The sequence below is a fragment of the Stenella coeruleoalba genome, assembly GCF_951394435.1.
Source record: "Stenella coeruleoalba genome assembly, chromosome: 7".
NCBI lineage: Eukaryota > Metazoa > Chordata > Mammalia > Artiodactyla > Delphinidae > Stenella > Stenella coeruleoalba.
This window is the reverse complement of record NC_137153.1, coordinates 74,556,376-74,575,147: the sequence shown is the minus strand read 5'-3', so window position 1 is coordinate 74,575,147 and position 18,772 is coordinate 74,556,376. Positions and strand designations below refer to the sequence as shown.

At 36.2% G+C, this 18,772-nt stretch overlaps 1 protein-coding gene across 11 annotated transcripts in view; it reads left to right on the top strand.

Annotated features, from left to right (window-relative positions):
- The window catches only part of TRPM3 (transient receptor potential cation channel subfamily M member 3), a 1,004,761-nt gene that overhangs the window by 747,856 nt on the left and 238,133 nt on the right, over window positions 1–18,772 (top strand). For all 11 annotated transcript variants that reach the window (XR_013829197.1, XM_079927590.1, XM_079927589.1 and 8 more), the window contains 2 exons: window positions 4,477–4,690; window positions 7,805–7,929. Coding sequence is in view for 10 of the 11 variants with exons in the window: in XM_079927590.1 (XP_079783716.1) it covers window positions 4,477–4,690; window positions 7,805–7,929 (339 nt within the window). In the remaining variant the exon portion in view is untranslated. The remainder of the gene's footprint in view (window positions 1–4,476; window positions 4,691–7,804; window positions 7,930–18,772) is intronic.

Genomic DNA, 18,772 nt, shown 5'->3' with positions numbered 1-18,772 from the left:
TTCCAAAAGCCATAATCACACTACTTTTCTTGTTTTTCAAAACATTTTACTGTTATCATGTAAGCCTTCTCTAATCATTGGGACTACAGCTTTACAGTTCTTCAGAAATTTTAGGAACCACTATCTAGGCTTGCAAGGGGATTTTAGAAGGATTTTTTAATTTTAGAAGGATTTTTTTACTTTAGATGTTTTTTTATATTTAGAAGTGTAATCTATATCTCACCTTAGAAGAATATGGATTCTTATTTAGTTGGGGTTTTTTGAAGGAATAAGAAAGTGATACTGAAATAAAGTTACTGAATAATTTGAGAAGCAGTTTCTTAGCATCTTCCACAATGAACATTCTTGGTTTGTATAGTTTGGAAGCCTTGTGAGTCTCAGTTCTAGTTTATTTTACTAAATATCCCTTTCTAGAATTATTCAAAATGGTATAAATTTAATCTAGTAAAGCTACCAAATTTTAACTACTTAAGTAGCATAAGTTCAGTGTAGGGGCACAGAAAACATTTTATTCTTTTATTTTATAGCGTTCATTATATAGATAGCTTTCTTATAAACAGTCACTCAATGAGATAATAAATATAACAATAGATGATTTTAAAAGCTTTTATTTAAGAAACCCTTGTGTTTGCTTCTACCACTGCAGTACCCTTTCTCCAGCCCCAAGGCTGGACAATAAATTGTCATCTCCTGCATAACCTTTTTTATTTATACATCCGAAAGCATATGTTTGTATGATTACATGCAAGTCTATTCTTTTTGTGGTTATGCAACTTCAACATTAATACTTCACAAATTCCAAAAAAAGCACATGTTGTTGTTGAAGATTTCTGCTGATATCTGAAAGTTCTTGCCCTCTACATGAGAGTTCGTGTACAAAATATGCGGTTTCCCACATTGTAAACTCTAGTTAAATTCTATTGATATAAGTAGTATAATTCTTTTTTTTAACATCTTTATTGGAGTATAATTGCTTTACAATGGTGTCTTAGTTTCTGCTGTATAACAGAGTGAATCAGCTGTATGTATACAGATATCCCCATATCCCCTCCCTCTTGCACCTCCCTCCCACCCTCCCTATCCCACCCCTCTAGGTGGTCACAAAGCACCGAGCTGATCTCCCTGTGCTATGCAATTGCTTCCCATTAGCTATTATATCACTTATTTTATACACTACCAAATGTAAAATAAGTGATATAATTCTTTTGATATAATGTACTTAGCTAAAATTGCCAACCTTTATGCTCTTTCCATTCTGGAATTGATTTTTGCTGAGTAGATTAAATCAATATAGAACCAGCTTGTTAGATTCTAACACTTCTTTGGATTTCTAGTATATGTATATGAGAAACTTTAGCTCTTCTGTATTTCTTGATTATGCAGCTTAATTTATCAAGCTACTTTGATATTTTGTATGTTTGTGCCTCACATTTCTGCTAAATATATTTAAAATATACTTTAACAAAAGAATTGACATATAATTTTTAAGGTTTTTGCAACAGTGGGGTCTCCCCGATCCAAAAAATATTACAATAAATTGTCATCTCCTGCATAACCTTTTTTATTTATACATCCAAAAGCATATGTTTGTATGATTGCATGCAAGTCTATTCTTTTTGTGGTTATGCAACTTCAACATTAATACTTCACAAATTCCAAAATTAAAACTTTTCTCTCCCACATAATATATAGACTTTAGAATGCTTTGACTCTAATTACTACTCCCTAATTTATATGCTATATTATCCAGTGCTTTAGTTCTATCCCTTTCCAATATAAAATGACTCTAATTACTACTCCTTAATTTATATGCTATATTATCCAGTGCTTTAGTTCTATCCCTTTCCAATATAAATTGACTCTAATTACTACTCCCTAATTTATATGCTATATTATCCAGTGCTTTAGTTCTATCCCTTTCCAATATAAAATGACTCTAATTACTACTCCCTAATTTATATGCTATATTATCCAGTGCTTTAGTTCTATCCCTTTCCAATATAAAATGACTCTAATTACTACTCCCTAATTTATATGCTATATTATCCAGTGCTTTAGTTCTATCCCTTTCCAATATAAATTGACTCTAATTACTACTCCCTAATTTATATGCTATATTATCCAGTGCTTTAGTTCTATCCCTATTTTATATTTTACAACCAGTGCTTTTTAAGATTTACCCTGTATGTGCTAATATCTTTGTTTACCATTCTTTCTTGTATCTCACATCATCCATCTGGGATCATGTAACTTCTGCCTGCTACATATATCTTAAAATTTCCTTCAGTGAAGTCTGCTAGAAGTAAATTCTCAGTTTTGGTAGTCTAAAAATGTCTATAATATGCTCTCATTTTGGAAAGATATTTTTGCTGAATTCTACACTGACAGATAATTTCTCTTTGCAAATTGAAGACACTGTTCTGGCATCCATTGTTGCTGTTGAAAGTAAGCCATCAGTCTAATGACTGTTTCTTTGTAGGTAATCTGTCTTTTTTTCTAGCTCCTTTCGAAGGCTTTTCCCCCTACCCTTTGGTGTTCTCTATGAGGTATCTGTGCGTGGGGTTTCTTTTTATTTATCTTGCTTGGGATTCATTGAGCTTCTTGAATCTGAGAATTAGTATCTTTTAGTAATTCTGAGAAATTCCCAACCAATATCTCTTCAAGTATTGCCTCTTCCACATTATCTCTTTTATTTCTATCTAGAATTCTGATTACGTCTTCTAAAATTCTCAAATTTTCTTCTATGTTTTCAATTCCTCTGTTTTTCTAGGCTGCATCTGGCTTATTTTTCTGGATCTATAGTTAACATGTCTGATCTGTAGTTTCATTTATCCCCTGTATTTTTCATTTAAATTGTTATATTTTAATTTCTAGAAGTTCTCTTTTTCAAATGTATGTGATCATTTTTTATAATCACTTGTTCTTTATTCATATGTTCAATTTTCTCATTTATGTTTCTTAACATATTAAATGTAGCTATTTCATATTCTCTCTCTGAACATTTCAGTATCTTTGAGGATCTTATTCTGCTATCCGTTGTCTTTTGGTTCTCATTCATGTTGCTTTACTTCCTTTTGTAATTTGTGATTTTATTTTTTTACAATGAAATGCTTATTTTCCCATGGGAATTATTTGAGACCTGGATTGATGATGTATTCCTCCACAGAGAATTTGCATTTACTTCTGAGAGTTATCTGGAGCCATTACCCCACCAGAACCATCTTATATTAAATACTCTGATGTTTCTCAAACCACACTGAGAGTGTGAATGTGGACCAGAACCTGTATGAGGACCCACTTTTGTTTATAAATAACCAGAGGAGAATTTTTTTTTCCCATCTGATGAGAATCAAGGTTGAGGCAGGCAAGTTTCCTTGCTCTATTCTTCTGACCATCAGCCTTATTAATTTTTCTTCCTTACACTTGAGAGTGGAGCCCTTTGAAGTATCCCAGCTTTATGTGGGGTCTCTCCTTAGGCACCTAGGCACCCCCATACTGCATTAAGCTACCAAAGCAGATGCTCATGGTCTTCCAGGATTCAGGAGAAAGCCTCAAGGCCAAAGCTTGCTTTGGTATTTCCTTACCTCCTGAGATTCCAGCTTCTACTTTGTTTAGCTATCTGAATATTCTCTCTTTTCATGCCAGCTCAGCAATACATTTCAAAAGGCTTTCAGGTGCATTTGCCCAATATTCCAGTTGTTTCCAGCTAGAAATGTAATATTTATATAATTAAAGACCTAAATGAGTATGTGTGTGTATATATATATAGTTATGTAGATGTTTATCATTATATGTATTTATAGCATTTTATTTATATATACTTATCATAACTTTATTTCCAGTTGCATCTGGTAATACCTTGATATCTGCTATGCACTTCAATTTTTTTCAACTATTCTACAAAAATAATTGGAATGACTTCTGTCACTTTTCTTTGAAAGATAAAGAAAACATTTGGTATGCAGTTATTTTTAGATTTAAATAAATATAATCAGCTGTTACCATATTTTAAAATTCTTGTTACATTATGTAGAATTGTAGAATTTTTCAAAACCTCTCAAAATAATAGGGTCACAGAAACAGTCATATCTAGGTCCAGTTGGTATAGAGGGATTATTTATATTGAAAATGTTAGCAACATTTGAACTGTTGCACAAATTTTAAGGTTGGTAAAATATAAATACAATTTCCTTTGAGCAAAGAACCCATCCCAGGGAAAGTTGTGTTTACACTGCATTTTAGAAAGTTAAATAATTTAAAAATTTGTAGTCATTCAGAATTTCAAGAAAATCTTTTAAAATGGTGAATCCCTTTGTCTAGAAGGCTCTTTTGGTAAAGCAATTGATTTGCCCCTTTTAAAAAATCTAGTTTTTATAAGACGTTTTCTTCAAGTAACTATACATATCATTGCAATCAGATAAGCAGCCACAGTCAGCCCTGCCCTGTCTCCCTAATCAATGGTCGTCCTTCTTCTAGTACGTACGAGTATCTTTCGATACAAAACCTGATCTCCTCCTACACCTGATGACCAAGGAATGGCAGTTGGAGCTTCCCAAGCTTCTCATCTCAGTTCATGGGGGCCTACAGAACTTTGAACTCCAGCCAAAACTCAAGCAAGTCTTTGGGAAAGGTCTCATCAAAGCAGCCATGACAACTGGAGCATGGATATTCACTGGAGGTGTTAACACAGGTAATTGGAAGTGGGACAGAGAAGGACAACATAAGGCCACGAGAATGTTGTGACTAAGGTCATTTTCTCCTGAGGTTAAATATATTTACATTCCCCCACCTCAGCCCCTACACCTGTGTGTCCACACCTGCTGGTTATTGCTCCTTTCACTGAGTCTCTCTCCTTCCTCTACCTAAATGATAACTGTACTGTCATTTCTCAACCAAGAAGAATTATTTACACTTAAGAAACAGATTGGGATATTTAATACTCGACTCTACAGAATTTATAAACACGACTAATGGAATTTCACAGGATATTTTCAATACCTCAATTTGCCAAATACGCATCCAGTAATTTTTTAAGGAATAACTTTTGCTCTAAATTGGAGACTCTGTTCTTTAAGTGATTTTAAGTTTGATGCAAATAGCTTTAGAGTTTGCAGAATGCCCTTTCCATCTGGGGTGACAGCAAAGTCTGGAGTAACATGTGTTTATTATTTAAAGTATTTCATTGAATCAACTCTGCACCAACAGAAGACACACCCCACTCTGAACTCCAAGCAGTTTTTTCTACCTGCCAAATGAGTTTCTATATTGTGATCCAGGCAAGCTGTCAAATCAATTCTTACAAACCCACTTAGAGTTAAGTGCTTATCTGCAGAACATTATGAATGTGCAGTAGATAATGGAACGGATGCTGTAAATGTTTTGATGTATTTCCCCAGCCTGAGTCAGAAGTGCCAATTGGAAGAGACAGGTAATGCTGCAGTAAATTAATTCAGACTTGTTTCAAGACTGAAAGTCTGCACATGTGGACACCTTTGAAGTTAGTGGGACATGCTGAACATAACCCTGGACCAACTAGTTTTAAATAAAATGTATCTCAATGTTGTTTATTCATTTGTTTGTAGTTTAGATGATGTCTGAGTGAGACCTGCACTCAGAAGTCTCCATACCTAGAAGTTGTGAACATTCAGCTCACAACAATATAGGTTCATTTACACAGCGAAATCTGCATATTAGCTGCGCCCATCGTTGTCATGTGAAACCCTGACTCAGTCTGTATAGTGACATGATCTTAGAATGACCTGCTCAGCCGGCTCTTTACTGTTTACTTTGTGATGATCAAATATCTACAGAACAGTTTTATTTCGTGGCTGTTCAGGCTTTAAGCTCCAACTTTCACTCACAGTTTAACAGGCATCATTTGCCTATAATTATTCAGTCTTTTGCTTTCCTGGCATAACCTGCATCTCCTGTGGAGATCAACTCAAAGGTTTCTAAAAGAAATGCTTACCAATCTTCTGTTTGGGGGAACTTGAAACATTGTTTATTGTTTTTCTTCTTTTGTGAAATGCATCCAATATCAAAAGAAGAATTAACAGCGTAAATGTTGTAAACCAAAGAGTTCACTTCTGCCTCTCTCCAGGCATAGTGTTCAATCCAACACTCAAAGTGTGTTCGATTGAACACTCAGCTTGGGTAAAAAGTGAAGGCGGAATTGTGGCAGATGGAGGGAGGGGCTACCATGAAGTTAACCTTCTTGTCCAGGACTGGACCCCAAATGAGTTTTGCATATAAATAGGAAAAAACTTAACACTAATATTCACACCTTTACTCTTGTATTTGGTTTTCTTTATCAGTACTTTCTCTTAGAAGATCCATAGATGAGATAGTAAGTGAAATTGATATGCTTCCCAATGCTCCCAGCACAGCTCAGCATGGATTAGTGGCTATTTACACTACTCTGTTATTTGATTTTTTTTAAAGGAGGCTCTTTCTGTTTGATCTTGTGAATATTTCAGAATTGAGTTGTTCACACATGTCTGTTGTCTCCTGTGATTAAATTGCCTGGTGTGTTTTGTGTGCTTAGTTAGTTCAGTGGTGCCCAGTTCCTGAGCCCTCGCTCTGTGCTGGCACCTGAAGAGAGTAAGACGCTGATCTCCAACCTTCCCCTAAATGAGTTTACTCTGAGCAGAGACATCCTCACATGTCATTATGAACCAAAGAAGAATATGTTCAGTGACATATTGAACTATTCAAAATATACAAACTGCAACCCTGTTCAAATGGAGAAGAAATCAAATCCAACTCAGCTTTCATATAGGAGATGGAACTAGGTGTGAGTTTTTCCTTGAAGAATGGGTGGAATTTTCCTTAAAGTATAAATGGAAGCATCTTTTCTTAGAGAATGTATTTTATATCTTCTATAAAAATGATCACTTGAGAGAGAAGTTAAAAGATTAGAAATTATATCTTATTTAAATGGTTTATTAAAAGATAAAAGGTAGTTCCCTACCATCTTGTAAACTGAATTTTCTCACTCTTAACTATGGTGAGGAAAGGCATGGTGATGGGAAGGCCATTATGACAGAAGAGGAAAATAATTAGAATGATGTCTAAAAAGGTGTATTTATGTATTTTTAACATAAATTTTCCACAGAATATGTCAACATTTTCTTTACAAGCAGGGTCTCCACATTATGTGTCCATAAATAAGAAGTTGAAATCAAGATTAACAAAATCTGAACTAAGTAATTACTCTATTTGCTGACCCTAACTCATACACAAACTGTGGTATAGATTTAATATAATATTATTTATGATGCTTTTTATAGGATATTGTCATGGTATTAGTACTTAGTCATAGTAACACATCATTATACTTATAATACAAGAAAAGATTCTCTAAGTTTAAAGTATCGTATTTATTCTTTTTTTTTAAATGAAGTTTTATTATTATTTTGGCCACGCGGCTTGCAGGATCTTAGTTCCCTGACCAGGGATCGAACCCATGGCCCTTGCAGTGGAAGTGCAGAGTCCTAACCACTGGACCACCAGGGAAGTCCCTGTATTTATTCTTTTTATAGATACTGTATACATCTTTTTTTTCATATGAGATAGAATAAGAAATGTATTACTAGAGTTCATATACAAGTCCAGCAAATGTATCTGGCATTAGAGGTGCAAGTTTATGTTCTCTCCTGAACATGTGTAGTTCGTGTAGAAATGTGTCAAAACTTTATATTCAGTGCATTTAATCTTAGGAAAAACAGTTACCACAATTTCCTTTAGATCAATGGAAAGTAATTGCTTTAAAAGGCAAGAGTAATACTTCTCTTTTTCCTCTTAGGTGTTATTCGTCATGTTGGAGATGCCTTGAAGGACCATGCATCTAAGTCTCGAGGGAAGATATGTACCATAGGTATCGCCCCTTGGGGAATTGTGGAAAACCAGGAGGACCTGATTGGAAGAGATGTAAGTCCTGGGAGCTCCCTGTATGTGACTTCTCATAGAGGTGATATCAAAAGAGTAAAATAAAATTAGAATTCAAACTATGCATACTGGATTACTCTGTCAGTCCCCACCTCCCAAAATGAAACTGATGTTAGGAATAGTTATGGGAGACTATTTATTTTCCAGAATCTATCTATGTGAACTCCATGTCAGTTTTTAGGATTAGGAAAGGTCCTAAGTAAGATTTATCAACTACCCTCTTGGTTTGAATCAAGCAGTGGTCTTTTATCACCCATCAAATTTTGCAAGTGCTCTTGGCACAGTTATGTTAAGATTAATTAACAGCTTGAATTCATTGACTGATACATAAAATGAGGACTTTCCTCACCCCAGGTCTCCAGCTTCTTTATTTGAGTGCCCTTCACCTAGGACAGGAGGCTACAGAGGGAGATTCTTTCCATTCAAACTTGTGGCTTCCCTGGTTGGCCTTTCTTTTGCTAAATGCTTGGGTGAGGAGTGGCACAGTTGGGATCTTTATTTCCTGCTCTGGAGCTACTCAGAAGCCCTTGACCAAACTCAGCAGGTTGTTAACCTCTCTTTCCTCTTCTGATGTCAGGAGCCACACACTGACCAATCAATCAACAGTTTTGCCAGAGAGAATTTGGTCCTATTTTTTCTGAGTCACTGTCTTATTTCCAGGGTCTCTTTTTCGTTTGTTTAAAACCACAAACAGGTCATTCCCCACCTACCTTCTAGGGTTTTTCTCTCCTACTAACAACCAGACTTTTTCCCTTATGTAATACTTTCCAAAATTCCACTGGTATGAGTTAGACTATGTACACAGATTGCCATGCATTATTTATTTCTTTTGTCCCCAATAATTTTAGCAATTAATTATTTATCAATGCTTCTCTATATCAGATCAATACAATCCTCCATTCCCAATCAGGGCCTGCCATAGAGTAATAAATGTGCTTCGCAGTTCTCTCTAAGTAACATGAAGTCTGTCAGAGTCAAAAAAAAAAAAAAAATTTTTTTTTTTTAATCAAAGAGGTTGAGAAGTAACTGGTCCTAAACTGCTTCTTCTATTGTGTTGCAGTATAATGAAACCATCTTATTTCAGTGCAACACAGTATGTGCAATTTTTTAAAATGCAATGCAAAATACTTTGAATTTAAAAATCAAAGATCATGAAATGGAAATAAACACTCTTTGAATCCTTCAGAACTTTATTTAAGTGATAAATAACTTTATTTTAAGTGATAAGAAATGTCCATATCTATGCTTCCAAATTACATGTAGAAACACGAATTTATCCAGAATATGTAGAATAAGGAATGAGATAGTTTTATCAGTGTAATATTCTCTTAACTAAAATGTACTTGCTGTTTTGTATCATACAAAAATTGAATATCTCAAGCAGCAATTCCCAAAGTGTTATGTTGGCAGAACCGACTGGAAAAGTAATACTAATTTTTTCAAAGTATCTGGGACTAGTCTTTGATGGAACGTATTTGGGTTAATATTTGCCTTAGATTCCAAGTTGGCTTTTAAGTATATATCAGCTGCGAACTAGAACAAATACAGTTCTTAAAGAATTAGAATATGCTAAAATGCCCCCTAATACCAAGAGCATCTAATAGTTCATTTTATTAACAAAGGAATTAACTCTTTAAAATGTCGTGATGATTCAGAAGTCATTTTTAAATGTTCATAGTTTCAGCATCTCTCTTGTAAACCTGAGTTGTTATTATTCAATTTTGTGGGGGGAAAACCGTTTTGGAACTTTCTCATGCAGATGAACTATGAATAAATGAAGGTTGATTATTTCTTTATTCAAGATAGAGTAACCATATAATTACCTCAGTTGCCTAATCATTTGCAGAGAATGCTGGCCTACTGCCTTTCTGTGTCATTTTGTTTGTCTTCTATTTCTGTATGATTGTGGAAAGACAATACTTATATTGTATTTACTTGCCTTGCTGGGTTGGGTGAATCACCCCTAATTCATTTTCCTCCAATTCTACCTTTTTTTCTCTGATTTCACCTCCTCATGTGCTCCTCTTTTTCATTCTTCTTTTCTTTCTCCCTGTATTTCTTACCTGTTCTATGCCAATAGGAACTTACATATGCCTGTGCCAACGGGACTTACTTACATTGTCTGACTTCAAAACTAGACTTGATCCCAGTTCAGGGAGCAGAAAAAGCCACTTATAAGTTCAATAAAATGTGCACATTCATTGTCCCTGCTCACAGGGGTCTAATAAAGGCAAGCCATGGCTCACAAAGATCCAAGTGAACTTGCGGAGAGACCGAGAAGAGGAAGTAAAATTGGCAGGTTGTAGAGAGCACAGGAAAAACAATCGTATTTTCATTTTTTAGTAAATCTTTGACCAAGATCTGTTGAATTTCAACCACTCTGGCATGCTTTTCCCCCAAAATTGGGAAACCACAATACACATAGGACTTCTCAGGCTCTTATATAATAAGAGTTTGTTTTTCAAGTTGTAAATTATTTGGAGCAAAAGTGCTGTTTTTTGTGAGGTTTTTTTAATTTAATTTAATTTTTTTAATCTGTGTACTGACCTATTTAGGTGATTCACTTTCCAATCGTAATTTTCTCTTTCCTATAGATTTTTTCCTCTTTTCTATTTATTTATTTATTTATTTAGCTGCACCACGCGGCTTGTGAGATCTCAGTTCTCTGTCCAGGGATTGAACCCAGGCCCTCGGCAGTGAAAGCAAAGAGTCCTAACCACTGGGCTGCCAGGGAATTCCCAAAAGTGCTGTTTTTGGTATACAGGATTTATGACATAGTTTGAGGGACATTTAAATATGTGTTTATTATTCTAATGTATAATTTAAATGATAGTTTAAAAGGAATATGATGTTAGGCTGTCATAAAAAGAAGTATTTGAGTGAAATATGTAGTCACTGGTAAAAATCTCCCTAAAATTCATTAAAACAGAAGTGTTGTCTGGTAAGCTTCTTAAGTAGTTACAATAATTTCCATAGCTAGCTTGATTTAATACCATCTATCCTTTTTCTTCCATTTTATATAAACAAACACACATGTAATAAACATCAAAAAGGAAACCTTATAGGATCAGACATCAGGTAGCAGAGAAAAACAACCAACATATTATTAAAAATCCTGACCACTTCATAATTCTATCAAAATGCAATCATTTGAAAAAATAGAATTGTTGCATTTTTGGTCAAGTCTATGTCTATGTTCCAGAATAAGATTGAAGTGGCACAAAGTAAATGTCAAGGGAAATCCAGGAAATTTACTTGAAATAAATAAAAAAATAAGGATAAAAGAAAGGCTCTATATCTTATGCCAGATATTTTATTACAGTAGATTTATATCCAAACCAATAGAAAATATAGATCATTTTATTTCTGTGGGGCTGGCTCTCAGATGAGCACTTTTAGAAGCTGAAAATTCAAGTACTACTAGAGTTATTTTATTGATAGAAGTAGTAGACATCACAGTTGCTATTCATCTTAGAATTTGAATATACCTTTGGAATGACACCATAAAGGCAAATACTAGCCCTAAAAATAAAGAAGAAAGATTAATTTGTCCTAGGGTGTGCTTCTAGATATTCTGAAAAATGTACTTCCTTTCAAGTCTGATCTCTTAACTAGACTTTAAAGATATGAGGCATGTATCTTTGGATTCTGAGTTCAACTTAGAGCCACACACATAGTAGGTACTCAATAAATATTGAGGAGATGGATTGGCCATGATGAAATTCAGGCTTCAGGGAAAATAAACATTATGGAAAAAATATAATGATAAATTATATCTGGTTCACAACTTTACCACAACTTAATCTCTACTCATATTACAGAGCTTGATCATACTATAGTAACTATAGTTGAGGGATTTTTTAACCAAGTATCTGAATATAAAACTATTTTCTTATGTAGCAGCTCAAGTTGGGAGGTGGATGGTGAAGCCTCTACACATTGGGGATGGAGACAAAGAAATGTGGAATGAGAAGAGACTCTTCCGTAACCCCTTTGAAAGATGCATGATCCTCCCAACTCAGTGATAGAACTAGCCTTGATTCTTTAAATTTAAATACCTTCAACTCTGTTTAACCAAATCTTTCAATTAATAGATAAAAACAACAGACTTTGATGAAGAATAATGCTATGAATACTGAGATAGTAACAATCTTTTGCCCTGCCATTAGACCTGAAAACGAATATTGTTCAGCTCTTAAGGTTAACTCCACCTCTGTGATGTCTCCATATTATTCCTACTGCTCTTCTCTTCTATGGCAACCCGTAATCCTATACTTCCGTCAAACTAAGCTCAAGGCTCCCTTCCACCAAGACGGCTTCCCTGACTTCACCCGCAATATCATATGCCTGATGGTAGTTCTCCCACAACTGTCTTTTTCCCCTACTTAATTAAAAACTCCTCAAAAATAGGGATTAAATTGTTTTCTTTGTTTGATGGTAACCACTAACATAATACTTTGCATGAACATAAGGCCTTGACATGTCACTTAAACTTTATAAGATTTGATTTCTTCATCTCTAAGTTGACTATAAAACATTTGCTCTATTTTATACAACTTCAATGAGCATAATCATAATAGTAATTGCAATTTATTGAGCTCATATTTGAGGAAGCTCTCTGTGATTGTATATATTAGCCTGCTGAGATATGTTTTATTCCATTAAAAAAAAAACTAAGCCAAGATCCACTGTCTCCAAAGCCCATACTCTTAACTAGTATTGGGTTGGCCAAAAAGTTCATTCGGGGTTTCCCATAAAATCTTATGGGAAACCCCGAATGAACTTTTTGTCCAACCCAATAGTATGCCAAGTGATACATAAGAAAATATTTAATGATATTATGTTTTTATTGTTAGTTGAGATACTGGCAGATATCTTATGCCTGTAAATTAAACTCAAAAGTAGACTCAATGAGAGTGGCCTGAGCCCTTTTCTTTGTCCCTAAATACTCTCAATCTGGAATGATGATTATGAAAGTGTCACCAGTGTTAAGTCAAGAAAGAAATTCCAATGAATTGTGATTTTTTATATGACTCATTTCAGACTTAGATTCTTGCTTTAGAAAACAATCTGACCAGAATTGTTTCAAATAATTGAACAGTTTATGAAGCCTTTATGATTTGTCTTTTCCCAAATTTAGATTAATGAAACACATGGCAAATGAAAAATCTAGGCATGATCACAAGAAAAAGCACTTTTCATTTTAGCCTGGGGATGAGAACACAAGGTAGATTTCCAAAGCATCATCTTATGTGGTTATTAAATTATCTTGACGTTCAATATCTTCTGTCTTCCCTAAGCTGTAGATATATTCTCAGAATTTTATAACCTTTAAGAGTTGTTACATTTAATTGGCAAGTGTTCTTTTGATGTCATTTTTATATTTTAAGCCAAGAAAAATCAAGTTTAATAATGCAATTGATAATTCTAGTGTCATTTTCAACTCAGTACATTTTTCATTTACTTCAGATGCAAGCCAAATGTGACTTCATACTGTAAGCTCAGAAAACCTCCCAGGAGTGTTATTACATGGAGTTTATTAGACTTCTATGACTAGGTTAGATACGATATATTCAGAGGATGTGAGAGGAGAAGTTGAGACAAGGAGACCCACCCAAGTCTTTACAGTCATGAAGGAGCCAATGCTAGCTAAACCTGGACCACACTCAGGTTCAGGGCTACATTCAGTTGCATGGGTAATACAGTTTCAGTAAACACAGTGTTGAGTTTGGATTTGGACATGTTGATTTCAAAGTTCCTTTGAAATATCTATGTGAAAATGTCCAGCAGGATAGTGAGAAAGATCCGGTTACCCGCTTAGATTCAGAAGATATCTGCATATAGATGATAATTAAAGCCACTGCAGTGGATGGATCACTACATACAGCAGAGTATGTAGAGTGATGAAAAGGAGGGCCTGATGATATCCCGGATCCTGGTGATAGCCAATATTTAACGGTTGAGCAGAGGAAAAGCAGCCTGCGAAGGAGACCAGAGGAAGGGCTAAGAGGGAGGAGCAAAACCAGGGAGTGTTTTAGAAGCCAAGGGAAGACTGTGTTTTAGAAGGACTGAGTGAAGGGCAATGCCAAGTACAACTGAGAGTCTAAGGAAGAGAAGGACTTAGAAGTGTTCATCGAGTTGATCAAGACAGACATCATTGGTATCACTGGTCAGAGCTGTTTCAGAAGCATGATGGAGGATCAAGCCATATTTCAATGGGTTGAGGAGGAAAAAAAAGAAGTAGAGATGGCAAGTAGAAACTACCTTTTAGAGGTTTGTCTGGGATGCGGAGAAGGGACATGAGGAGCCAAAGGGAGCCATAATTTGAGGGATTTTTTTCTTCAAGATGGGAGAGACCTGAGTTTGTTTATAAGTTTATGCTAGAAATGGAGTTAGGGTTGGAGAGGAGATAATTAATGAAATAAGTCCTAGAGTGGCCCTGAGGTGATGGGGTCCAGAGCTAAAGGGGAGATTAACCACCTGTACCCTTGTAACCGAAGGAGACGAGGAAAGAATATGTAGGCAGAGAGTTGATGGCAGGATTTTGAAGTTTAGCTGGAGGTTTATCATTTATCACTGAAATAATAATAACAATAATGATAATATCAACACAATTGTAGAGTTTAATAAGTATTGGCATCCATCTAAGCACTTTACACAGATAGTCATTTAATTCTCATAATGGCACTCAGAAGTTGCTATTTTTAGTATCACTATCATCCTTCCCATTTTACTGATGGTGAAACTAAACACAATGAGATTAAGTAACTTGCCCAATGTTACATAACTAATAAATTATGTAGCTGGGATGTAAACCTAGGCCATCCAATTCCCCAGATCATATTCTTACCTATTATGCAATATTACTTCTCCATATAAGAGCAACTGTCATTTTTTTGAGTTCATATGTGGATCGTTTCATGCGTTTTATATCTCATTGAATCCTAAAAATGACCCAGTGAGGTAGTTATAATCATTATTAATCTCCATTTACAAATGGAGACACTGAGACCAGAAGGTAAATAACCTGCCTTGGGTCATCCAGCTGGCAAATGTGTAAACACAGGAGTCAGATCATCTGCCAAATGAGGAGAGATAGTGTTTGGGGTCAGACGTATGAGGAACGTGGAGGATGGTAGTCATAGCCCCAGTGTAGAATAGGAACCAGAACTGATCAGAGCCTAGGGATGGAATGCCAGGCAGCTTAGAGGACCAGATTGGGGCAGAATGGAGGTCATGAAATTATGATGCATCAGTGAATCCAGAGTAGAGGGAAGAGAATATGTTTTGAAGTCTCCAAGAAGATAATAATAATGCAGTATTATGTTAGTTATCTATCACCATGTAACAGATTACCCCAAAACTTAACGACTTTAAACATTCATTATATCACCGTTTCTGCGGATCAGGAATTGGTGAGTGGCTTAGCTGGGTAGTTCTGGCTTGGGGTCTCTCGTAAGGTCACAGTCAGGATGTCAGTTGGGGCTGCATCATCTGAAGGATTGAATGGGGTTACAGTACCCGCTTCCAAGATGACTCACTCACATGGCTATTGGGAGGAGTTTTCACCATGTGGATCTCTCCAGGAGGCTGCCTTATTAACATGGCAACTGGCTCCCCCCAGAGTAGGTGATCCAAGAGAGAGTGAAGAGGAACCCTCTTATGACCTAGTTTTGGAAGCCACGCACCATCACTTCTGTTTTATTCTGCTTAGAAGTGTGTCACTGAATCCAGCCAGACTAAGGGAAGATTTTCAAAGAATTTCTGAACAAATTTTAAAATCACCCCACTGATACATGGTGATTTCTAAAGCAAGTAACCCCTTTCAGAACTCAAGGCCTTTCCCACAACCAGTAGACCCTGTATCTGAATGGTACACAGTTCACCTCTGGACAGGGCAGAGGGAGGCGAGCCTATTCGAGCAGAAAGCCTGAAATGTGGACGGGGCAGCTCTACAGCCCGTGAGGTGAAGAACACATTTTCAAAGTGCTGCAAAAAGATGCAGTTGTTTTCCTGTGGATTTGAGTGGGAGTCACGCAGCTAAAGTATCTGGGCATTCTTTAGAGATGGATCCCTGGGTTTGCTGGTTTCTTGTTTGGATTGCTGAGCTGAGAGTCAGCATCTGGGTTTCAATATGACCCTGCTTCATACCTAGACTTGCAGCTGAGCTGCCTGAATAGGAAACAACAAGCCAGTGTTCCCTCTAGGTCAGGCCTTGCTATGATTTTGAGGATACACAGTGCCTTTTTTTTTTTATTTCATTCTCTCATTCCCCTTGTTTCTTTACCTCAGACACAGGTTGTTTCCCACTTCTCTGCAGTATACCCTCATCCCTCCCAGAAACGCATGCCTGATCTGAAGAGTACCTTGCCACTCCTTTTGTGTCTCTCTCTCCAAAGCACAAACCCCATTTTGCTGCCTGCTGGTGCCTTTCCTGACCTCTGTCTCCTATACAGTTCTGGAGAACTCATCTGGAAGTAATCTGATCAGCTGTCAGCAGGATTTTAATGCCCGGCTGAGTCACTGACAAAAATGTCCAGCAGCAAAACCAACCATAATACCCTTTATAAATTTAAAATCAGGCTGGGTCCTCTGTCTTTCCTCTAAATGTCTCCTGCCCTGTAAAGGAATTTAAGGTCTACATGCGATTTATAGGAAACAGTGAGGTTAGTGGGGCAGATCTTGTCAAGACGCTTTACTTCTCTGAGCCTCTATAGTTTTGTGTTTAAAATAAGCATGAAATGGATTAATCCATGTAAAAGTGTCTATCACAGTGCCTGGCATACAGTAAGTAGTCAAAGAATGCTAATTTTCTTCCTGCCTAAATTATAATCATGGTGCTATTAGGAGGAAAAGAATGACTCGGTGGGCTACACATCCCCTACCCTGGTATTGCCTGGGGCAGGTTGACACACACCTCACCAGGTAATAACGTCTGGGATTGCAGAAGGCCTGTGATTGATGACTCAGAAACCTGATTTAACTCAATTCAATTCTGTTCAGGAAAGAAGTCACAGATACCCAAACTGCCCTTGCGTCGTGGAAAGCACCACAAAATGGAGGAGACCCCAAGATATGAGCGAACTAATTTTTTTGTGGCCAGCACACACAGAAGGTCATTGTTCTGTGCTAACTTGGAAAAGGCAAATGTATTTTTTAATACAGACTGTACAGACTCAATTTTAGAGGTAGAAAGCCTTCAGAATTTATAGTCAAATCCTCTACCTTACAGATGAGAAAACCACCCTCCAAAAAGTTTCTTTTGATTAATATATTTTGACTATTTATTTGAGATAAGATGCAAGATTATATGTCTCCTCAAGCCAGTCCAATACTTATCACATACATTTCCTAGAGAAATTCTGAATGGGTGTGTGAACGAATGAATGAATAAATTTGAAGACTTGCCCAAGTTCACAAAAGTAGTTAGGGGAACTAGAACTTGAAGTCCCATCTCCTGACTGCCTACTAAGTACTCCTGGGTGAGACCAGAACATGCATGAAAATAGCTAGGAAAACTCCAGCAGGTGTCCTAGATCAGCTCCCAAATGATCGATTTCAGCCCATCCAAGTAAAATAAACGCAGCACGCTGCACCAACACACGAATGATGTTCAGTTTCTCCGCAGTGTCTCTAGATCGGTTCTCTCCTGGCAATGATAATGGCCCTACAAGTATCTTATATAAAGGCCCTCCACCTCATTAACTTCTTGAACAGCTTCTATTACATTCCCTCTTTGTTGCAAAATCAAGGTACACAGAGGCCTTAGAACTAGAGCTTTACCAATCAGCCAATACAAAGCGTGTACAATAGATTAATGAGTGAAATACTAAGTATCTAAAATCCATTTCTAAGCAGATTTCCCTTCTAGGTATAGATACTAATGTAGTTACCGATCATGAAAGATCACTTGATATGTAGTCCTTTCAGACACAATTCAGTCTTTCCCAACCCAGATTCCTCATTTGAGCTACAAAACACAGAAAATTATTTGAATGACTCTCTTCTCAGTTCTCTCAAGGATGGTACATAACATGGACCATCCTATATTCTTAGGAGAGAAGGTGATCCATTACATACAATGAATACTGCAGAGCATTAGGGCTTGATTCTCCCAGGAAACACTGGCTGAGAAACGTGCTAGAGTAATCTGTATCCCTACAGGTCACAATTGTTCTTGCTATGGAAACATGCACATGCACACACACACAGACACACACACACATACACACATTTCCAAAAAAGTCCTTTTTATGTTTGCTCTTAACAATAAAAGTTTTACATTACCTCTAAAATTTTGTCAGAAGGAAAAATTCATTTGTATTCATGTGATACAAAGGCATTATTTTTTTCTATTTGAAAAACTTAACAGGAAGATCAGCAAATCTTTTGTAGAAATGCAAATTGTAACTTGAACAAAAATAGACTGCTGGTATGTTTGTTATGAAGAATATTAAGTGTATTTTGTAGACAAGTTAGACCAAAATGCATTCCTCTGAAGTATTTGGGAAGTTATTTCCAACTTTGCAGTTAATCAACAAATATTTCCAGAATATCACCTTCTTAAATGACCTAGGAGGACATGCAAAAAAAAAACCACTTTGCATATTTTGGCAACTGATAAATTTGTTTTCTTTACTCATATTGATTGATTTAAATCCCTGTGTAAAACAAAAGTGACTGAATTGTCTCCCATCATTTCATGTTGGTCACTAGTTTGCAACTGGAAAATCAGTTTATAGTTGTTAAGCTAAAGCAGGACTTGAGAAGAAATTCACATTTGTAGATTGCCTACTAGGAGCCAGGCATGGTGCCAGGTACTTTG